Below are 21,657 nucleotides of genomic sequence, written 5' to 3'. Positions count from 1 at the left end.
TAGCAGATGATCCATCCAATACCATTTATATGTCTACAGATTAGTAATGTAATGGATTTCGCGTGGATCTGGCCGTACCCGTGATTACCAATTATTATAATCCGCAAATGGAGGCCTTTAGACACAATCAATGTACTCCGCGCCCTCCGCTGTATTATCACTGAAATGGCTATCTCGGTTAATGTTTTGTCATAATGAGCTGACGAGCATTTTGCTACTATTAAATTGACAATCTGCGGTCAATATAAGAATTTGCCAAAGACATCTAACGACAGCCACGCTACATCCGTACGATTTCCCAAGTTTCTATTACACAGGTTCATACTTCATTTTATCATTTACTAAAAGCAAACGGTGAACATCATAATCCCTACTCTCCCATAAAATGCCTTCAGATTTCGAAGCTGGTATTAAGGCCACATTTTTGGTCACAAAGAAGCATGGCATGACAGATGATGAATTTGAGCAACACTATACACAAGTCCATATCCCAATAGTATCCGAGACTCTCGTTCGACACACTATTCTTCAATATTCCGTGGTAAGCAACTCAAGAGTGCATTTGGTCGACGAAACGGTAATTGAAAAAGCCAATAGCAATTTATAACTGTCCAAAACAAAGAAAAGATACGGGCTCTTTTTAACAATGCTGTCGAAAGCATTAATTGCGATGCTGTAGTTACAACCATCTTTCCTGATATAGATGCGTTGGAAGCAACTTTTGGAGACCCAGACTTGCTATCGAAATTACACCCTGATGAGAGGAATTTCACAGAAGATGATTGTCGCATGGTTATTGGCAAAGAGTACTTTGGAGTTCGCAATGGGAAAATGGTGGACTGATTCTAGGTAAACGGAAATAATTTGTTGGGACCTGCGTTCTTCTGGCAATATAATTCCGCAATACGTCAGTGGCGGAGATCGAGCATACAATTTGTCTAGGAGGATTAGTAATCATCTAAATGACAATTTTCTTAATACTCAATGAAAGGGATTGATTGGTGTAGTGAAAATTAGTCGAAACCTTGGGTCTAATGTAAAGTAGAGCATGTGTAGAAGGAATCAATGAAATTAAATGGGCATAACAAGATGTAATTGAAGGCAAAAAGAAAAGAAAAATGGCAATCAAATTGGATTGCACTGGGCATGCCTCACTGCCAATATATGCCATTATTTTAGGATTCCTTCTAGTCGTAGCTAGGGAGGTAGGTGCTTACACAAAAACGGACAAAACAAAAACAACTTTAGATGCGATTCCAATCCTTTCTTCCGATTTGCAGAGCGGAAATACATTATAATACGTGATGAATCAATGAAAATTCCATTCTGCAGAACGGAAATATGATCAACACAATCATGCAGCTAACCGCATGAGCGTAGGTTTGACTACCTCCTTGTTGGAGTCTAGTATGTTTGTTCATATCAATTTGAATGCATTCATAGTGAGCATATATATCAAGAAGTAAGCATTAAAGTTAATTCGAACAGCTCAAGATATAACATTACTGCTAGCAATCAATCCAAGTGCCTTGTTTAAACAACAATAACCGCCATCAAAGTCTCCTTCGCCGAAGCAAGTCATGTCAAATTAAAAGCCAGTCATGTTAACCCGAACCTAAAAGACTTGCTGTGCGCCGCATCGACTACAGAATTTATCTCCAATTTGACAACCGAAGCCACATTGGGTACAATATCGAACACTTGACTCTGTAGCTGGCGCTGCAGAGCCGATGCCTTGCGCACTCTTTGGCCTATCCTGTGATAGAGACTCCGAAGAGTATGCCGGCGGCGGTCGCGGTGACGGGACGCGACCAATCTGCTCTGGCTGATAGCCAGGCATCATGTTTGGTGCCAATGCGTAGGACTGTCCGGGTGGCGATTGCATTGGCATTGGTGATGGGGTATTGTAGATTTGCTGTGGAGGCGGCGACACCATCACAGCGGCGCTTTGTTGAGAAACTGCATTTTCAACAGCTGCCTTTTTCATCGCTTCGTCGACAGCACGCTGTGTTCGCTGTTCCATCTCCGCCTCTTGGAGCCTCCGCATATCAACTTCACGCTGTATGTCCATCTCACGCTGAGATTCCAAAATGGACTGCCTCTGTACTTCACGTCTAGCGGCTGCCCTGGATGCGCCGACGAGTACGGCGGCGCCGAGAACTGGTCTTCGTCGACGGCCAAACATCGTGACTGACTGTTGGGAATTGGACCAGAGATAAGAATAAGGTATAGTGGAGTGATATGGGAGTAACAAAAGCGAGCATTGTGTTTTATAATACGGATACCGGAACCTGGAACGCCCCTCAATGCCTTTATGTAGCATATGACTGTCTTCCGGCCGGTGGTAACTTTGCGCTTAGAGTTCAAGCCACCCAGACTATTGTACACACGTCATAGTCGGTTCAAAGTTCAGCTGGGCGAGCCAGTGACACCTCTAGACGCCATGTATCTGTAAAGAGTAACGGCAAGTAAGTTGGTTGAAAAACAAGAAGAACTAAATCTGTTCAGCTTCTCCACAAGCACAGCCATCTCCTCCTCCAAGTCAACTCACATTTTCATCCACCAAGTTACACCAACTGTAGAGACATGGGATTTATTTCATTTCCGGAGCGTCTCCGTTGTGGCTCCTCCAAACCCCAGATTTTATCACATAAAGTTCGCCTCCTTCAATTCTCCCCCTCTTCCCGTAATACATAACAGGGTCCATTAGGTTGAAGAGATACAATGTCATCGAACCTGTGTTCTGAGATAGGACCGCTGAGGTTGCCCAAGACGCGGCCGCATATTTCCGTCGAATGTGATTTCTTGTCGGCAGTACGCCACGATGTTTTAACCCTTCAAGCATGGGCTGTAATATAGCAGAACGTGATGGTTTATGAAACGTAAAAAACAGCTTTGGTTTGAGAACCATTACAGCGACTTTAGAAAACGGATCAGAGGCGGCGATTAACTTTTGGATTGTTGATCGGAAGATGGCCCAGGCACAGAGATCATAAATCGTTCGAATTGATTCGTCAGATCCAATTCAGTCGAGGGTTTCTTGAAGCGCTACCGGGTTCAATGTCTCTGCATTGCGTTATGGTAATGTTGTATTGGGTACGAAGCCTCCGACACTGGTATCCGATACCTATCACGAGATGCTATCTAGTGTAAAGAGCCTTAGCATAATGATAGTATCAATGCGGACAGCGAGACTCTTTTTAACCACGTGTCTCGCATACCTTCGCGAGAAGTATGTCGTTCGCGTTGATCACTGGTAACATTTTGTGCCCTTGTATAAAGATAAATGTATCCATGCTACGTAAAAATAAGAAGAAGAATAATAATAATAATGGAAGTTAACAACGTTTAAAGGAGCTTGCTTTGAAATCGCAGCGTTGCATTTCGTATGTCAGCATCTCAAACACCGATTGCAATTCCGTCCTATGATCGCGGGCATACTCGTAGTTGGATTACGGCGCAATGTTACCACGCTAACAGCCAGCTTATTCCATGTCACCATGTATCTAGACGTCTCCATCCAACGGCTGTCGTGTAGGGACCAAAGTTTATTCATGGCTACTGTTTCCCTCGACATGGCTTTGGAAGGAAAGAGAGCATTGTGATTGAGAGTGTCTATAAGCGGGTTGACACAGAAATGCTGAAGACATCCGATTGGCCTGGGATTCCACTGCGTTAAATATCTTCCCTCTAGGGCGCGCTGAATCCGGTGAATTCGGTGAATTGTCCACTAAGAAAGAACAACAGGCTTTTCGATACATAAGGTAGTCAATTGCTATATAAACCTTCCTTCGCAACTATGTATTCTTAAAATTTAATTATATGAATTTAAAAAGCATCAACCTTTGAGGGGGAAAACATACAACGTCAAATATCAAGCCAAGCAACCATGTCATCATCACCTTTCTTCATTCCGGTGGACCTTGCACACACGGCTCTCCTTCTTTCAGATATTCAGACGCAGATTCTGAAGCGTTTTTTGCCTGAAATGCAGGAACAATATCTTAACAACGTCAACACTCTCCTTGGCTTCTTTCGAAATGAGATATTTCAGCGTCGATCCAATCAAGACACCGCGGTACAAAGTGCACCTTACGAAGGCGTGCCTCTTATTATTCATCACACCCTACCGTTTAATGTCAACTCAAATGCTTTTGTATCGCCTTACAACAAGCTTAGTAAATGGGTGAAACAACTCGAGGATGCTGGTTATTTCGCAAACGCACCCTCTGATCCTCATCATCCATACTACGGCATTCCATATGAGATTGTACCACCGGGTGGTTGGGGCGGAAAGGACGAAATTGTCCTGGGAAAGTTGCAACCAAGCTGTTTCGGTTCATCTGATCTTCAATCGTACCTACGTGCCCGTGGCATCCGGCATGTTGTCTTAGTAGGACTGACGACTATGGGGAGTATCTTGGGGTCAGCAAGAGCGGGCGCGGACTTGGATTATCACGTTATCTGTGTAGAAGAAGGTATCGTCGATGATGATCCAGAAGTTCACAAGTTTCTGATGTCAAAGGTACTCCCAAAGTTTGTTGATGTGGTTGAGCTCAAAGACATATTGGGATTGCAGCTATGAAGGGGTAGCAGGCAAACGGCTTCAATGCTCTCTAATGAAGTTTTTACCTAATACTGAAGTGAATTTTAGGGTTCTTAGCCGCACATGCCCTGTAGTATAATTAAAGAGGCACAGATAGGTTTAGGCAACTCTTATAAATTATCCATTTCTATTCGGAATGATAAAACAATGCTCCCTTTACCTTTGTCGCGATAACGACAGCCATTCACATGTAATAAGTTTCTGATTCTACCTATATTGAATGGGCTCTCAGCCTGCAGGGTTGATGAAACCGCTTTGTAATGTTGCTCTAAGTAGGCAGCTGGTAATAACTAATCAGCCGGACACACGGGCCGGCTGGACTTGGGGCGCGTGGAGGGGAGCGCAATTGCTCACTGTGCTTCTTGTATGCTTCAACCACGTGGCATCAGCAACACGACGATTCTGGGATACTCTCTTGTCGAATTTCAATTTTTCCCGTTGTCTTCAAATGGATATGACTCCCCCCATTCACATAGTTGGCATGGCAGCGAATGTCTGCTCTAGGTGCCGGCTCCATAAGCAGCGATGCAACCGCGCTCTTCCTCGATGCTCTCGATGTACTCTGTGAGCTTCCTCATACTCTCATGTTCATTCTGCAAATTTCACAGTACAATAATCTCATTTAATTTAACATAGAAAGCTAAGGCACTGTGACTATAGCCTCTCTTCTAGCAGCGTCCATGCTACACAGCAAGATGTGCGCAGAAGCGAGCCCTTGGTTATTTCCGAATACCATGGCTTTTTTGACCTATCTTCTCGCGGAGAGCATGAACTTTTGCAATTAACTTCGAATTGGACAACAAATTTTAGTACAGGTTTAGATCGTTTTACACAACTGACAAATGATATTCTACAGGAAAGCGGGATAGAATTATCCGGCCTTGTAGACCGATTTTCCACTTCTATTCACCGTTGGTTTCCCGTTATCGATATTGAACGGCTGCGGGAAGACGCCTGGACCCTGCGACATCATCCCGCAGCAGATGCAACGATGCCGCTACTTCTTCTAGCATTGTTACTATTTGACCTTCTCCAGCCTGGCGAGCTCGGAACTTGCGTAGGGGCCAAAAAGTTATACAGTGCTTCAAAGAAAATAATGGTGACTCTGATTTCTCTGAGCGAGAAGACAAATGCGCGATTGGTCGAAATTCAGGCTCTAATTGCATTATACGAGTGTAGCCAGGGGATGGTACACCAAGCACAGATTACACTCAGTTCTGTCCTTACTATGGTGGTATTATCAGACTCTTATACACGTGAGACTGATATTCCACTGCAGACTAAAGTGTCGCTTCTGATCTTGGATCGGTGGGGACTCCTTCCTGCCTTCAAAGACCAATTTTTCTCACATGCCATAGGATAATAATACTATCGAGCGCAGATAACTCGATCCCTTTACTGTGCAACCCGAACAGTCCTTTTAGCAAGGGTATTGAGCGTTACGTTCAGCGACATTTCGTTGGAGGGTCTGCATCGTTTGGAGCCTCTCCTTCTCAACAACTTTATACTATGGCCCAAGTTGCCCTAGCATCTGGTCGGGTTCTACATCATGTTTATTGCTCAAATCATGGATATGAAGTTGACGAAAGTTATAACGCTGTGGACCATGTTATGCAAGAATTGGTGACAGCACTAATTGCATCGAAGGACAGTCATTCCATGTATCTCTGCGACATTATTTCTCTAGCCATTTGCTCCCTCATCGTCCTTCGGCAAAGTCACGCAAAACAGCTAAGTTTTGTGCTCAGCTCATTGGATGACTTGGCACTGCAAACTTCTTGCCAAATGATATGGGATACTGTCGAAATCTCTTTCCATGCCGTGAGAAGCGTCGATATATCCCGTGTTTCATTGATTGGAATGTTCTGTCAATTGCGAGGTGTTCACGCAGCTATTGGCATCTCTCACAACTATACGCCTCCTGATAGTATGGAAGATATGATATTCACAATGGAAAACTTTTTCCGAAGATGGACCATAGGGGGTAAGTTGGCCTCGAGAAAAATCACTTACAAGTCAGCTAAATCCCACTATACAGCAGGCCTATTGCAAAGTATTCAGACTGGAAATTACGGAAGAAGGAAGACAACGCCGTTACTAATAGATTAGAGACAGATGCTAAATGTCGTATATTATGCAGTAAATGGGTCTAGAGGACTAAGCATTATGTACAAGACAAAAGGCTATTGGTGGTACCTATACCAGAATCAAACATGATCCGAATGACTACTCAATTGTCCAATTAACTATGTCGTGTTAACCCAGACCGCCGCTAATTCATACTTTATTGTCTCATAATAGGAAGCGTCAATCCCTTCTCAAATGTGGCTCACTGAGGCAGGGTAATAAAAGTGGTACCTCCAAGACGGCGTCCGCAAGGCAAAACAGCAAATGAGTCCGCTTTTCTTGTTTACCAATAATAATATAGGGTTCTCAAATGTCCTCGGGAGTATATCTGCTGACAAATTAGCCAAGTAAGTATCTAGCATTCTCCGTCTCCGAACTAATGCAGTCGCCGGTACCCTGTCATGTTAGTGCGGGATATGAAGTTTTATAATTACTCAACCGGAACCTTTGTTCTATTAACAAGAATATTTCCAAGAACCCTACATCATGCGCCTCTAATGTTGAAAAGGTTGTTCAGAATTGACTCGAAAAAGGCTAATGCACCGGCCGATGCATGAGGAGGTAATTAGAAATCATTCGGAAAGCAGTAAAATAGTGGGAAGGTCTAGTGGGAATGTCTAGCTGGAAGAGTAGAGAAAAAATATAAAACCGGCCCACGCCCGTGGATCAAAGATGTAAAGGGCCACCAAATTGGATAAGTGATAATAATTCTGATGATGGAAGATCAAACTAACGATAGCGCGGCGGTAGAACCATTCATTCTCCATATCCCACAGGGAGAGATCGACGATTTGAAACAACGCATTGCTCAAACCAGATGGGCAGACAAAGAGGTGACCGATGGGTCATTCCAGGGTACACCTTTGAGCATAGCTCAGAAAGTAGCCAAGTACTGGAAAGACGAATATGACTGGCGGCGGTTTGAACAGAATGTCAACCAGTATCCTCAATATACAACAAGGATTGACAATTTGAGCATTCACTTTTTCCACATTCTCTCGAACGAGCCTAATGCGAAAGCGATTCTTCTCACGCATGGCTGGCCGGGGTCGTTTGTTGAGTTTCTGAAATGCATCCCGTTACTCATCGATCCTACCTCTAATGGTGGTCGCTCTGACGAAGCTTTCCACGTCGTTATCCCCAGTTTACCTGGCTGGGGTTTTACAGAGCCACCGAAAGAAACTGGATGGAATATGGAGCATACGGCCAAGGCCCTCGTTACCTTGATGGAACAACGCCTCGGCTATGAGAAATGGTTTGCGCAAGGTGGTGATTACGGGGCCGCAGTAACGACGTTGATGGCGCAAATGCGACCCAAGGGTCTTGTGGCCATTCACTTGAATCTTCTTTTATCCATTCCCAAAACGCTCGAAAATCCGACAGATGAAGAGAGCAGAGCATTGGAAGCATTCCATATTACGCAGAATGAGATGAGTGGATGGAAATGGATCTCGAGTACAAGACCACAGACAATTGCATACCTTCTCTCCGACTCAGCAATGGGTCAGGCGATGTGGATCTACGACAAATACCAAGACTGGACTGATAACTCCGGTGATCCAGAAGATGCGCTTACACTTGATGAAATGTTGGACAATATTAGCGTCCATTGGTTTTCACGAAGTGCTGGTTCTATATCAAGAACATTTTGGGAGGATAGACACTTCAACTTTGACTTTGGACCGGTTGAAATGCCGGTTGCGATACTCGTGTTTGAGAAGGACATATTCAAGCACCCTAAAAAGTGGGCTGAGAAGGGTTACCCAAACATGATTCACTTTCACACGGTAAACAAAGGAAAACATTTTGGAGCTTTTGAGAGACCCGGAATCTTAGTAAAGGATATCCGCTTAGCTTTTGCTGATAGGTAGATTGGAAATGTTCTTTTAATATTTGGGTTGGACCAGCCAGTTGACCATCATATCCGAGCCTGGCTACCTACAGAAGCGACAGTAGCAATACTGCTGGCTTTGGAGTTAAGAGAGATCATTGGCGCGCCCGCTTATCTCAACCAATCTTCTATATAGTGCAGATGCTCCCTATCGTTGCTTTGAAAACAACCTCGCCTTCAACAAGCCTCTCATTGACATCCTGTCGTATCCAGACCACTGCACCTCTGGTGAACTTCTTCCCCGCCCGCGTCCCTTGTTAGGCGGGGCTCTGCATACATACTGTATGATTATGCCTGCAAGGAGTTGGTAGTAAAGCAAGCACCATAATTTCGGCCTAATTTTAAAGGAGTACAACTCATAACCCCACCTTAAGCAGTGCTATTTGTAAACTTCCGAACTTTTAGAGCGGGAGGTGAGAATGTTCCCCGTGTTACCGCCTGACGTCAAATCGTGCTCCATCCTATCGCATTGTTGTTGGCCTCTACGGCATAGTCTCTGCACTATTCCTCTCACTTGTGACCCTTTCAGTTGTTGCTTAAACGATCTCGATTATCTAGGCTGCCTTTGGTACCTCCCAGTACGCTATCATCATGGCCGATGCCGAGCTGGAAGGCAGTGGCGACGGGTTCCCTAGGAAGAGAATTTTGGCAGCGTGTGAAGCTTGTCGAGATAACAAGATCCGATGCCGGCCTAGTGAGAAGCCTGGTGTCTGCCGCAAGTATTTGCCCTCTGCAGATTGTCACTGCGTGATGAAGACATGGCACTGACAAGCTTTCGCTCAGATGTCTAGCCTCAAAACGAGAATGTATTGTGAGGACGAAGCCCAGGGCCCGGCGGATGATGTGAGTTAAGCTATGCCAGACCGCTGTTGTTGCATCTCACCGGCTTCCACAACGCAGCTAACCATTTTCTAGCGTAGACCAAAATTTGGATCCCAAGGCAGCTTCTCAGCCCGCTGCCGGGTCGTCCAAAAGCTTCAGCATTGACTTCGCAATACCATTAAAGGTGGAGGTGGAAGAGAACTTCAAGTCTCTCCAAGACGCTCATGCCGACTTCTTCGACAGCCTCATCTCTCCTGACACCGGATCTGGCTTCTCTGAAGGCAACGCCACCATGTATAGCGTAGACTCAACTCCAACTTCTTCTACAGATGCCGACCCTACTCCAGATCTCCACGCCAAGCCGTCCTTTAATCTTGCCTCTGCGGAATCTCTATTGAGTTCATTTCACTCCATGTTGTGTCACTTCCCCTGCATTGTATTAGACCCCGATGTTTCAGTTTCCTCGCTGGCGTCGACACAGCCCTTTGTGTTACTGGCGATTCTTGCTGCGGCGTCTGGGTCGCGAACCATACAGGGCAATAGCCTATATGACGAAGAATTTAGGAAAATCCTGGGCTTGAAGTTCGTTGCCTGTGGAGATAGAACGGTGGAGATCCTTCAGGGTATCCTTATCTACTGCGCCTGGTATGCATATTATTACGGTTGTGTTCTGGAGCTGGACACCCGATGGAATGAATATTGACACAATGGCATCAGGTACCCGTTCCATCTCCGGCCAAGGAACAAACAACCCTTTCGCTACATTCGCATGGCGGCCGAGGTTATTCACGAATTGGAATTGGACCAAGAGACACCTGTCGATCTGGTCTACCCCAACGCACTAGCAACGGCCCAGCAGCTGAATAAAATCCGCGCATACCTAGGCTACTTCTATCTTGCCTCGACGTGAGTTACGGGGTTTTACTTTCTCACACATCACTATATTTTCTCTAATGGGCCTTCAGACTTCCCGCAGAGTGGCAGGCTCGTGGCAACAAGCCTCCAGTCTTTACGAGTTGGACGGAAAGTTGCTGCAGGATTCTTGAAGGCAGCACTGCTGACAACGACATCGTGCTGGCATATCTTGTCCGTCTATCCAGCACGGCTACGGAAGCACTTCGCGCCATTAATGATGATAAAGGTCACACGCATCAGCAGAGTCGATTGGTGTTACTGGGCCTTGAAGCCCAGCTTCGAGACTTGGAGTCCCTCATACCCCCGCGCATTGCCTCTACACGTATGTCTTGACGTCTCCCACCCTTCCGATATCTCATCTACACGTTGTTTCTATGAGACTGATACTATTAAAGCCGTAATCTATATGCAAACCTTGTTTGTTTATTTGTGCCTGCAGGATGGCGTTCTTCTTAGATTGCCACGCCTTTCTCTACACTTGATCAAAGGACGTCCGCCGCTACCCCCAGAAGCATCCCAGCTGTATTCCAGCGTAGATAACATACAAAAGCTGCTTGGCTATATTTTGAGCCTCGATGAAACAACCATGGCCAAGTTCTCCACAGCCGATTGGTGCAGATTTATTTCCGGTGTAATTCTCGGTATACGATTGTCACTCGCGATACCTGAATGTCCCGACTTCGACACCTCCTGGGTGCGCTCTCGTTTGCGATTTGAGGAAATTCTGGAACGACTATGCAAAGACACGGATCCTATAGCAAGCGCGAAGCCAAAGGTTGACGTCCTCTCCGCAATGCGGACTATCATGAGAATTGTCAGGGATAAGTATGTCCAAAGGCTTTCCATCTTGGAAAATGGGCCGCAAATGGCACATCAAAAGTTAAGTCTTGGATGCCCCATGCTCGACGGAAGCATGGACGAGCAGTTGAAGCTTTGGCAGTCGGTAATAGATACGGATATCTCTACCGCGTCACTGCCGGGAGATATAGCAACTTCATTGAGTTCTGACGACGAGATGATACTTAGGGATCTCTGGGCAACGACGGCGGGGTGGGCTAATGGGGATGCGCTGCCAGAGTGGTAGGCTGATTTTGTTTTTGCCATCAGCGCATCATGACGGACATCGAAGATACTATTCGGGATCCCGCGCCTGTTTGGGGTTTCCTTCTAGCATGCTTATCAGCTGATGGTGGCTTTTTTACACCTGTATTAATATGAAGTCTCCCTGTTGTATGCGTACTGCCTTTATGAATGAAGGAAATCAAGCTGATGAAGTGGTTTGGTTTCCCCAATTTATACTCCCTAGTGGGTTCCGCACTGTTGACCAACGGGTACTTCGCTTGGTAGTACTGGCCTTTAAGCATTCCTCTTTGTAACTTTGTTTTTGGTACACACATTGTATTCGTCAGATCTCTGCTACTGCCTAAGGAAACATGCCGTCTGTATCGAAGTAACTGTTAGGCGTCAATAAGATGTACATCGGCCAAGCCACGAAGGAACGCGTCCCTTGCTGTGATGTAGACTGAAACGGTTCAACCCCGCTTCTCCTATGTGTAAGAGCCGATGGCGGTCGGATAAACGGAGACTTGTGATACGGATGGTGCAGGCCGTAACAACAGGACAGCCAGTTCTGGTTAATAAGCTCCGCATTCTGGAATTCGCGAGCGCGACTCTGTAAATATGCTTGCCGACCGAGAAGCCAGCAGTTTTGGCCTTGGGTAATCACAACATTTGTATAATCTTTCATCATTCACATCACCTCTTTGTTTGAGTTACATTCCAACGCTACTCGAGTCTTTTCATACTCTGACATGTAGGAAGTCTCATTTGCCAGTACATGGGAATTTCGTTAATTGGAATACGACTTATGTATCCGCTACAGGTTTTTGTTAACAAGTTCCGCGAGGGGCTGGATAAACGGTGCAACTAACGGACTTGTGACACGGGACAAAAGGATTCAATATCATCATATGGGCAAACAAAATGCATCTTTTAATTTGTCTTGGCAATTTGCTAAACCCAATTGAATAATTAAAGCCGAAAGTATTCGGATTCGAGCGAAAGAGTGCAGCATTTTCTCCCGACGAAGACGAAGCGCATCTATATATTTCCCAAAGAATTACCTCCATTCACATATTTCACCCGGCATGAACTATCCCCTCATCTCTTTTACTTCTATTTAAAAACATAAAGCTAAAAAATGGCTCGCATTCAATTTGGTATTCTCGCTTACGACTATCAAGTCGTTGACGTGGTTGGTCCAACTGACCTTCTCGGCTCCCTCGCCAAAGAATTCTTAGAAGGCTTACAACTCCTCGGCCCTGTTGATAAAGCTGTTATTGATGGGGCTCCGCAATTTGACTTTCATCATATTGGTGTTACTCGCGACCCGGTACTCCTGACTAGCTCGATGAGCATTGTGCCTACGACGACTGTTGACGAGTGTCCTGAGCTGGACATTTTGTTAATGGGAGGGCCAAACCCACTCACTTTCGAATTGCACCCCAAATTCTCGGAGTTTATTCGTCGCCATGTCGCTGCAGGGAAGTTGCTCTTTACCAATTGCACCGGCGCCTCCGTGGCGGCGGAGACGGGCGTCCTTGACGGAAAGAATGCGACAGTCAACAACGTCGAATTCGAATATGCGAAAAAGAAATTCCCCAACGTTAAATGGACAAGAGACACGAAGTGGGTTGTTGATGGCAATATCTGGACAGGATCTGGCGCTATCGCGGGTATGGATATGTTTGCACACTGGCTGAAGGAGAATTATGGCCTGGATGTTCTTGTCCAGGCAGCCATGCTCCTTGATTACGAACCAAGGGATATTAATGGCGTACTAAACGTCATTCCAAAGAGGTTCGATGCGAATGGAAAGCAAATCTTCACGCATGTATACTCTTACCATTAGACAATGTGTGTTAGACAGGGTGCATATATATGTACTAAGCACATGTACGGAATAAGCATATAGATAGAGCCCTTATTCTCTCCACACTTTATTTACAGCTTTGTGCACAATCTCAGTATGAACAAGAACATCATCTGTATTTATCGAGGCTCGCTCCCTAAAAACCTTCACTATCCCCCCACCACTTCCCCTTTTTGTGCAAATGTAGATGTGACGCTTATGACAGTCCCACATGGGAGTCGACTCCATGCAAAGGTTTCCATTCCAACCCACATTTGGGATGCAACTGCCAACACATTGTATGACAGTAAGTTTATAAAAAAACAGCCGCTTGTGTTTTATGACGCTATCTTCAGGCTTAACTAGTAGGCTTGTGGGATGACATACTTTACAGACATGATAGGCTTATATGCACGTCTATCTGGCGCTAGACAACACTGGGGTTTTGACTGCCGCCCGATCTGAGAGCACGAAAATAAGGTAAACTCTAAATTACTTAGTAGCGAGTTGCAGCTGGTGGCGCCTTGATGGCCTGGCAGCCTTTGTAGTTATAAAAAGGGTTTCCTTCGATACCCATTAACGGCACCAATTGGCTAACCAGAGAACTTGCAATTCGACTACTCTACGCCATGGCTTCCCTCTTTCGTGATACGACATTTGGTGCAATAGTTCGATGGACAACCAAGCGCAATTATCTCAAATATCCCGAGGAGCTATCATCATTCCATTGTCCACACTTGTATATGAATGCCGGTTCGGCAGAGACAGAGACAACAGAGTCACATGGTCTTGAGGCCGCCAATCAATCCGAAGAGGACCTCAGAACTCATGGACGGACTCATTCAGTTGCACCACCATCTGTAGATACCTCTACACAATCGTCAGAGGGAAGCGATCTTGATGACCAAAGTCTTTCCAAAATTGTTTCTCGACCACAACTGTCTCAAGTCGGGACGTTAGCCAGTCTGCAAGAGGCATATACAGCAGCAACACTCCAGGAAAACGTGAGATCGCATCCTGCTGCAATTCATCCAAAGAAAACAGAAACTGGAATCACTTTGGTTGATTGGTATTCGACGGATGATGAAGAAAATCCCCAAAATTGGTCATCCAAAAAGAAGTTGTTTGTGGTTCTCCAGATCTATCTTTACACTCTTGCTGTCTATATCGGATCTGCCATCATAACGCCATCTCAGCCCTATATCGAGGCTCAATTCGGCGTAAAGCCAGAAGTTGCTTCAATGGGACTTTCTCTCTATGTTCTTGGCTATGGCATCGGACCTTTAGTCTTCTCACCCCTCTCCGAGATTCCAGCCATCGGACGCAATCCACCGTATATTATTACGTTTGGCATCTTCATTGCGATTTCGGCTGGCACTGCGGTGGTCAACAACTTTCCTGCATTAATCGTCTTGCGCTTTCTGCAGGGATTCTTCGGCTCTCCTTGTTTAGCGACTGGTGGAGCATCTTTTGGTGATATTTACAACCTCGTTAAGCTACCATACGCGCTCACAGGCTGGGCTGCATTCGCAACTGCTGGCCCAGCTATTGGACCAATATTATCTGGCTTCTCTGTTCCGGCCACAAACTGGCATTGGTCATTATGGATAATTCTTTGGCTTGCTAGCCCTGTCTTTGTTCTCATGTTCTTTTTCCTGCCAGAGACATCCACACCGACTATTCTTCTGCGGCGTGCCCAGCGTCTCCGCAGGCTCACCAAGAAGAATAACTTACAATCTCAATCCGAAATTGACCAAGCCAAACTCACTGTTAATGAAGTTGTCATACAAAGTCTCTGGAGGCCTCTCCAAATCAATTTATTTGACCCTTCCGTACTTTTCACAAGCTTGTATATCGGTCTCATGTATGGCATCTTCTATTCTTTCTTCGAAGTCTTTCCATTTGTATATGCGACAGGCCTCCCAGGCCGCGCCTCTCCAACAAACGGTTATGGCATGAACGCTGGCGAAATCGGTTTAATATTCCTATCCATCACTGTTGGCGTATCTATCTCTATTGTCTGCTACGTTGCATATCTCAAATTCGTCTTTGAGCCTGAGATTAAGACGCAGGGCCTTGGGGAGCCAGAGCGGCGACTAATATGTGGCCTTCCTGCGAGCTTTCTTGTCCCAATGGGCCTTTTTGTTTTTGGGTGGACAGGGAATTCCAGTCCGAAAATCCCCTGGATTGTTCCTACTATCGGTGTCACGATATTCGTGGTTGGCATATTTATTATATTTCAAGTGGTTTTCATCTATATCGCAATTAGCTATCCAATGTACAGCGCCAGTTTGTTTGCGGCAAATGATTTTGTTCGCAGCAGCATAGGATGCGGGGCCATTCATTTTTCACGTCCCTTGTTTATAAATCTTGGCGTTGGCAAAGGAGTCAGTTTGTTAGCTGGGCTAAGTTGCGGAGGTGTGATTGGAATATTCGTGCTTTATTTCTACGGAGCGACGTTGAGACGAAGGAGCAAATTTGCTGCAACATGAGTCGCATTACCATATATGGATTATCCACAGGTAAATAATATTTTACAAGAGTTCTCCAGATTGAGGGTATCTATAACCCTTTATAATTTGCGATGCTTTGTAAATATTTTGAGTATCTTTACTGCTCTGTTCTCTACTTTTCTCTTTCTTAAACACATTATGGAAGATGTTATGTAATAACTGCTGTAGTTCCTGTTGAGTCTAGAGATAATATATAGAGATAAAGCTACTCCAAATTTGCAACTCTAACCAGCTTCTTATTGGTAAATTCGCCAAAACCAATGTCCGAAAGTTCTTTGCCGAATCCAGAGTTCTTGATACCTCCAAATGGCAAATCAGGGCTGGCGTAAGCAGGACCGTTAATAAAAATCATACCCGCCTCAATTTGTGCTGCTACCTTCTTTGCATGGGAAATGTCAGCTCCAATGATGCTCGCGCCTAAGCCGTACTCCGTGCTATTAGCCAGTTTGATGGCTTGTTCCTCTGAGTCAACCCCATATATGGCAGCAATTGGACCAAAAGTCTCTTGTTGCGCGAGAGGATTTTCCGGGGCGATGTTGGTGAGAATCGTCGGCTCGAGATAAAACCCCGGGTGCTGACTGCGTTTCCCGCCCAATATGACATTCGCGCCGGCTGCCTTGGCCGTTTCAATTTGGGCCAACAACCCAACAAGTCCACGCTCAGAGAAGATAGCACCAAGCGTTGTCTTAGGATCCATCGGATCACCCGGCTTCAACTCTGCCATGGCCTTTTTCATACCGTCGATGACCTTTTGCTCGCGATCCCTTCCAATGACGATTATTCGTTTAGATGCGGCACATCCCTGGCCAGTGTTAAACATTCGACCAGCTACGGCTAACTTTATCGCATCATTGATAGGAGCGTCAGGAAGGACAATCAATGGGTCCGATCCTCCCAATTCGAGAACACTTTTCTTGAGATGGCGGCCAGCATTCTCTGCTATTGCGGCGCCGGCGCGCTCGCTTCCAGTCAAAGTGACGCCTCGGATGCGAAAGTCTTCTAGCAAGGTATGAAGTTGCGGAACAGTGGCGAAGATGTTTGTATACACTCCCTCTGGGACACCAGCATCTCGGAACAATTGTGCAAATGCCAGCGAGGTCTGCGGCACTGTCGGGGCGGGCTTTGCGATCAAAACGTTCCCGGCCATTATATGTGGCGCGGCAACTCGAGTCAATTGGATTAGAGGGAAGTTCCAAGGTTCAATCGCAAGAATAACTCCCAGTGGCTCTGTCCATATCTCAGAACCCGGATTGGAGGGAACCTTTATCGGCTGTAAGAAACTTTCTGCGTTGGTAGCAAAGTATTCGAGAGTGTCGATGCAGAATTTCACCTCATACCGAGATTCGGCAATGAGTTTTCCAACTTCCAGTGTGATAAGCTTCGCAAGCTCTTCGCTACGCTCTTGGAACAGTCTTGCCACACCATGTATCAATCTTGCTCGCTCAGCAATCGGGGTTGAGCGCCAGTGATTGGTAAAGCAGTCATGCGCGACTGAGAGAGCAGAACGTACTTCTTCGTCCGTGAGTTCTGAAAACGTCTTCAGATGTTTCCCGGTCGCAGGGTCAAAACTCTGGTATTCACTGTGTGAAGCCATTCTGGATGTGAATAAGAGTGCTATGAAATATTAATAATATCTCCAGTTAGCTTCTCCTGTCAATTTGCGGCGATCAGTATCAAACGACATACCTTTAGAATAGAAGATTTTATAGTGTAGCTATTTGATATCAATTGATATCCATCTCTCGTGATCAAGTGGCGTATTTATATCTACAACTTAGGCATCTACTGAATAAACTAGTCTCACAGCTACACTCACACGCCCCCTTGGTAGACATCTTTGACCCGCCTGATGGACCACTAGGATGAACCTTCACAAGCATAACCCGAGGGGCTGCCAGAATCATGGACATCGGAAGCGCTTTAACTCCGTATGTCTTAATCCGAAATGTCTTGGACCGCGACCGAGATCATGTTTGCCCCTCGGAAAATCTTTGACCGTGACCGAGATCATCTTTACTCCTCGGAATTATACCTTTTGTAGAAGTATTCCGGCTTCCTTCGGATGTGGCTTCGGTAGTAGCGGCTTCCTTTTAATCTCATTATTAGCAACTGGTTGTAAGATACTTCGATGTGAGCGTTCTGCATAGATGTGATAACATAGGTTCATTCAAGATAGAGTAGAAATATATCAATGGAGACTCCTGTGAAAAGGGGTGATGCTAAACTGGCTATAAAAGATGGAATGTAAGCTCTATTGAACTCTGTCAAATTTATAGTTTGAACAGCACCTATAACCCCTTTAAAAATGTCCAAAGAGATTATCCTGATTACTGGCGCTAATACCGGGATTGGTTGGGAGACTGCTAAGGCATTGCTTCAATCCACAAAGTCCTACCACATACTTTTAGGAAGCCGGTCCATGTCCAAAGCAGCCGACGCTATTGCCAAGCTAGTCGAACATGTTCCGACCACTCAAAACACAGTGGAGGGCATACAAATAGATATCGCAGATGACAAATCTATCCAACGAGCGGCGCACATGATTGAGAACAAATGGGGTAGAGTTGATGTCCTTGTGAATAATGCAGGTGAGGAAATTAAATGTCTCAAACTTGCTCACCACACGTGCTGACCCGCGGATATAGGTGTTGCATTCGACATCCTGGTTGGTACTGACGCTACCAATGCCCGTTCCGTCTTCAACGAAACATACAACATCAACGTCTCCGGGACAAACATGATGACTTTTGTTCTTGCAAGCCTTCTACTAAAATCGCCGTCTCCTCGCCTATTGTTTCTTACATCGGGACTATCTACAATGGGCGGATTTACACAGAGTCACATACCTGTACAAAATGTTGAGCTTGGACGGCCAAAAAAGGATTTTGCAACCGCACAGGCTTATAGATGTAGCAAGGCGGCCATAAACATGCTGATGCTTATTTGGAATTTTACTCTGAAGCAGGACGGTGTCAAAACATGGGCAATCGCTCCTGGGCTTTTGGCAACGACCATGGTGGGTGATCCCGAGATTCTGAAGCAACGTGGAGCTCAGCCTCCTTCTTTGGGGGGACAATTCATCAGAAGTGTGATCGAAGGTGAGCGAGATGCTGATGTTGGTAAAGTAATTGCTCGGGATGGAGTCATCCAACTCTGGTAACATTGTATTGTCGACAATGAGGAAATTATACCTCTACCGATATGTATTTAGAGTGAGGGGTGCTAGCCGATTGACATTACTGTCGACAAAACATTGGGATGCGCTGTGAAGGATGGAAAATTCCATGTCCTAGTGTAAGATGCCTTTCCAAGTTGCTATAGAGTGTTTTGCCGTGTTAGCTATAATACCTGTACAAGCCCACCTTCCGCTCTTAGTCTGCTGACGATCCGCTCATGGTCCGCTCAAAGCCCGCCCGAAGCTCCGATATCATATCCTATAAAGCTACAGAGTGGGAACCCTAGGTATCAATTATGCATAATAGAAACGTTAAAACAATCAGCTGATGACAGATCAAACGGAGTTAAATGCCCTCGCGGCTCTATAAGTCCGCACAGATGGCATATCGCCAGATTATAAATATCATTTGTAATTAGTTTCCGCTCCAGTAGGAGCTTTACAAACATTGCAATTATATCATTTCAAATCATTGGTGGGGTACCAAATACCCTACAGTGAAATTAAATTCACAGAGTTCAAAGGAACCTGTATGAAACAATTTCTATGATGGATTATCCATTTGGGCTATCAAAATTTGCTTGGTACTCTCTGCCATTTACATGGGCGTTCTTCAGCTTGTTGATATCGGTTACTCCAAACACGCACGCCGACAAATCTATTAGTGGGCGCTTCACGCCACAAATTTAGAAACAGGTCCATTGCCATATGCATTTATTTCGAAAATATTCCTCAATTTGTATTGTCCAACAAAATTGATGCCAACACTTGTTTTACAAGCGGTGCAAAAGTTGCGATTTTCAGTTTTGGTGCTAACCGGTAGCTCTTTAGGTCTTCCCATCTGTCAACTGATTGGATATGACCCTCTCCGAGCATTTATCAAGAGGTAACCACTCTTGACACAAATGGAGCGGTTACATCTCGTCAGCGGACGCTGACTGATAAACGGTGGACATATTACTTGTGTCTCGTAAAATGTCTTCCAGTATCTGTTCAAATATCTTTCACCCCTGTCCAGGTAGTTTGCTCATGGATTTACCTACATAAGTCGCCAATTAGATCACAAAGCTGCACAGATAAATATCTCATCGATATAAATGTTCTTGTACGTTACATGTCTATAAAATCCCACCATCTTCGTCCTGCTTCTCACGTTCTACATTAAGCATCACTGGGGCGGGACTAATAGTCGCAGCGCGTCAATCAATTGTGTGGTTCCATAACGAACTTCCTTAGCATCCGGCTCAACATCGACCAAGCCCCCCTCGTTCTGAGCGTCGTTGGCTTTGATGAGAAGTTCGGCAAGGCTAGGGCTCATGACTCTTTCAAAAGCTCCCTTCCACTGCGAACGTGGCACGACTTCAGCATTGATTGTCCGGCCTAGTAGCTGACTCAAGACCGCCGCTACATCATTGGCGCTATATCGGCGGGGTCCCTCAGCATGGATAATTTCCACTACTGTATCGCTGGCGGGCCGCATCAAGACGTCGGCGGCGATCGCTCCGACATCTGGAGCCGAAACTGTTGGAAACACCATGTCAAGAGGGTCATGAAAGCTCGGTAGAGTGCCCGACTCCATGGCTCTCGGGATAGCACGTCCCCATCCCTGCATATGCTCTGCCGATCGTAGTAATACCTTGTGACAATCGAGCTTGCTTAACCGCTCTTCGAATGTTCGGCAGAGCGTAGGCATCCCAATATCATTAGTGATGTGAGCGCCGTAGTCAGAAATTGCAAGTACGCGCTTCGGCCGCGCTTCTTCAAGTGCGCTGGCAAGGCTTTCGATTCCCCTCCGCATTTCTTCTGCGGTGTCCTTGGCCTGTGGGGATGGTGGAAGGATAATTTGTACTGTATGAGCATCACCAATCGCCTTGGCAAGAGCTTTGGAATCCAAGAGATCGGCTATAGCAATCTCGCAACCGATTTCCGTAAGCCGTGCCGCCTTCGACTCATCACGTAAAATCGCCCTGACTGGCATACCGGCGTCGCGCAATGCTAGCGATGTGGCATAGCCAACCTTTCCCGTTGCACCGACAATGGCGAACATTTCCGAAACCGTTGGTATAACGCGTAAGAAATGAGTGGAGACGCAAAGTTCTGTACGGAGCTTGCTATCGAAGGAAGAGAACTTTTTTTTTTGGTTGAAGACAACTAGGATTTTTGCTGGATAAGATGTTGCTGAAAGTGTCTTTTGTACAATCTTGACCGTGACGGCTACACGACTTGGTAAATGTTTACTAGTGACGGCTTGCCATTTGTTATTTATATCCCAAAGAACTTTGGCCATCAAATACATTGTCTTTTAAGTATCGGCTTTCTGCGCATTTGTTTAAACCCGAGAGATGATTCAAGTATTGGCATTTTGGTGATCAGCGGACAAGCGGCGTTGACACGACTGATCTAAACCCGTCGGAGCCCACTCACGTTGACCTTTCTCCTCGGAGCTGCTACAGACAGTGCAACATCCAAAGAGTAGCAGTTAGAGTGTAAGATCTCCCATCGCCTTCTACGTCTCTCGCGTACTGCTCTAGTCTAAATTGGGGAATGGCTTCCATTAGCTCAATCATATACTTTCCTTCAGCAACAGGATCCCTGATGGATTACCTGGAAAATCATCAACAATGGACAGATGAATAAGTTAATGATCATCAACGCATACGGCGCTTCTTTTGTCTCTTCATTAATTAGTATTTTGTC

The 21,657-nt window shown here is 45.6% G+C and overlaps 8 protein-coding genes across 8 annotated transcripts; 5 read left to right on the top strand and 3 right to left on the bottom strand.

The window, feature by feature from the left end:
* Positions 1–1,615: 1,615 nt before the first annotated feature.
* On the bottom strand, positions 1,616–2,185 carry Triagg1_10204 (uncharacterized protein; the record flags this gene model as incomplete). Its single annotated transcript, XM_062894250.1, has 1 exon — positions 1,616–2,185. One exon carries the CDS (start codon positions 2,183–2,185, stop codon positions 1,616–1,618), a length of 570 nt encoding a protein of 189 aa, XP_062750853.1.
* A 1,704-nt stretch (positions 2,186–3,889) lies between these two features.
* Positions 3,890–4,585, top strand: Triagg1_10203 (uncharacterized protein; the record flags this gene model as incomplete). The annotated part of the gene is made up of 1 exon (XM_062894249.1): positions 3,890–4,585. The coding sequence occupies one exon, from the start codon at positions 3,890–3,892 to the stop codon at positions 4,583–4,585; it is 696 nt and encodes a 231-aa protein (XP_062750852.1).
* Positions 4,586–7,449: 2,864 nt separating this feature from the next.
* Positions 7,450–11,445, top strand: Triagg1_10202 (uncharacterized protein; the record flags this gene model as incomplete). Its single annotated transcript, XM_062894248.1, has 6 exons — positions 7,450–8,520; positions 9,183–9,343; positions 9,540–10,091; positions 10,164–10,352; positions 10,412–10,683; positions 10,757–11,445. The coding sequence occupies 6 exons, from the start codon at positions 7,450–7,452 to the stop codon at positions 11,443–11,445; spliced, it is 2,934 nt and encodes a 977-aa protein (XP_062750851.1).
* A 1,116-nt stretch (positions 11,446–12,561) lies between these two features.
* On the top strand, positions 12,562–13,272 carry Triagg1_10201 (uncharacterized protein; the record flags this gene model as incomplete). The annotated part of the gene is made up of 1 exon (XM_062894247.1): positions 12,562–13,272. The coding sequence occupies one exon, from the start codon at positions 12,562–12,564 to the stop codon at positions 13,270–13,272; it is 711 nt and encodes a 236-aa protein (XP_062750850.1).
* Positions 13,273–13,901: 629 nt separating this feature from the next.
* Triagg1_10200 (uncharacterized protein) lies at positions 13,902–15,580 on the top strand (the record flags this gene model as incomplete). The annotated part of the gene is made up of 2 exons (XM_062894246.1): positions 13,902–15,491; positions 15,557–15,580. 2 exons carry the CDS (start codon positions 13,902–13,904, stop codon positions 15,578–15,580), a joined length of 1,614 nt encoding a protein of 537 aa, XP_062750849.1.
* Positions 15,581–15,990: 410 nt separating this feature from the next.
* Positions 15,991–17,379, bottom strand: Triagg1_10199 (uncharacterized protein; the record flags this gene model as incomplete). The annotated part of the gene is made up of 1 exon (XM_062894245.1): positions 15,991–17,379. The coding sequence occupies one exon, from the start codon at positions 17,377–17,379 to the stop codon at positions 15,991–15,993; it is 1,389 nt and encodes a 462-aa protein (XP_062750848.1).
* A 711-nt stretch (positions 17,380–18,090) lies between these two features.
* Triagg1_10198 (uncharacterized protein) lies at positions 18,091–18,945 on the top strand (the record flags this gene model as incomplete). The annotated part of the gene is made up of 2 exons (XM_062894244.1): positions 18,091–18,373; positions 18,431–18,945. 2 exons carry the CDS (start codon positions 18,091–18,093, stop codon positions 18,943–18,945), a joined length of 798 nt encoding a protein of 265 aa, XP_062750847.1.
* A 1,183-nt stretch (positions 18,946–20,128) lies between these two features.
* Triagg1_10197 (uncharacterized protein) lies at positions 20,129–21,007 on the bottom strand (the record flags this gene model as incomplete). Its single annotated transcript, XM_062894243.1, has 1 exon — positions 20,129–21,007. The coding sequence occupies one exon, from the start codon at positions 21,005–21,007 to the stop codon at positions 20,129–20,131; it is 879 nt and encodes a 292-aa protein (XP_062750846.1).
* Positions 21,008–21,657: the final 650 nt, after the last annotated feature.

Source organism: Trichoderma aggressivum (assembly GCF_033847375.1).
Source record: "Trichoderma aggressivum f. europaeum strain CBS 100526 chromosome Unknown scaffold_067, whole genome shotgun sequence".
Taxonomy (NCBI): domain Eukaryota; kingdom Fungi; phylum Ascomycota; class Sordariomycetes; order Hypocreales; family Hypocreaceae; genus Trichoderma; species Trichoderma aggressivum.
This window is presented reverse-complemented; position numbering and strand designations above follow the sequence as displayed.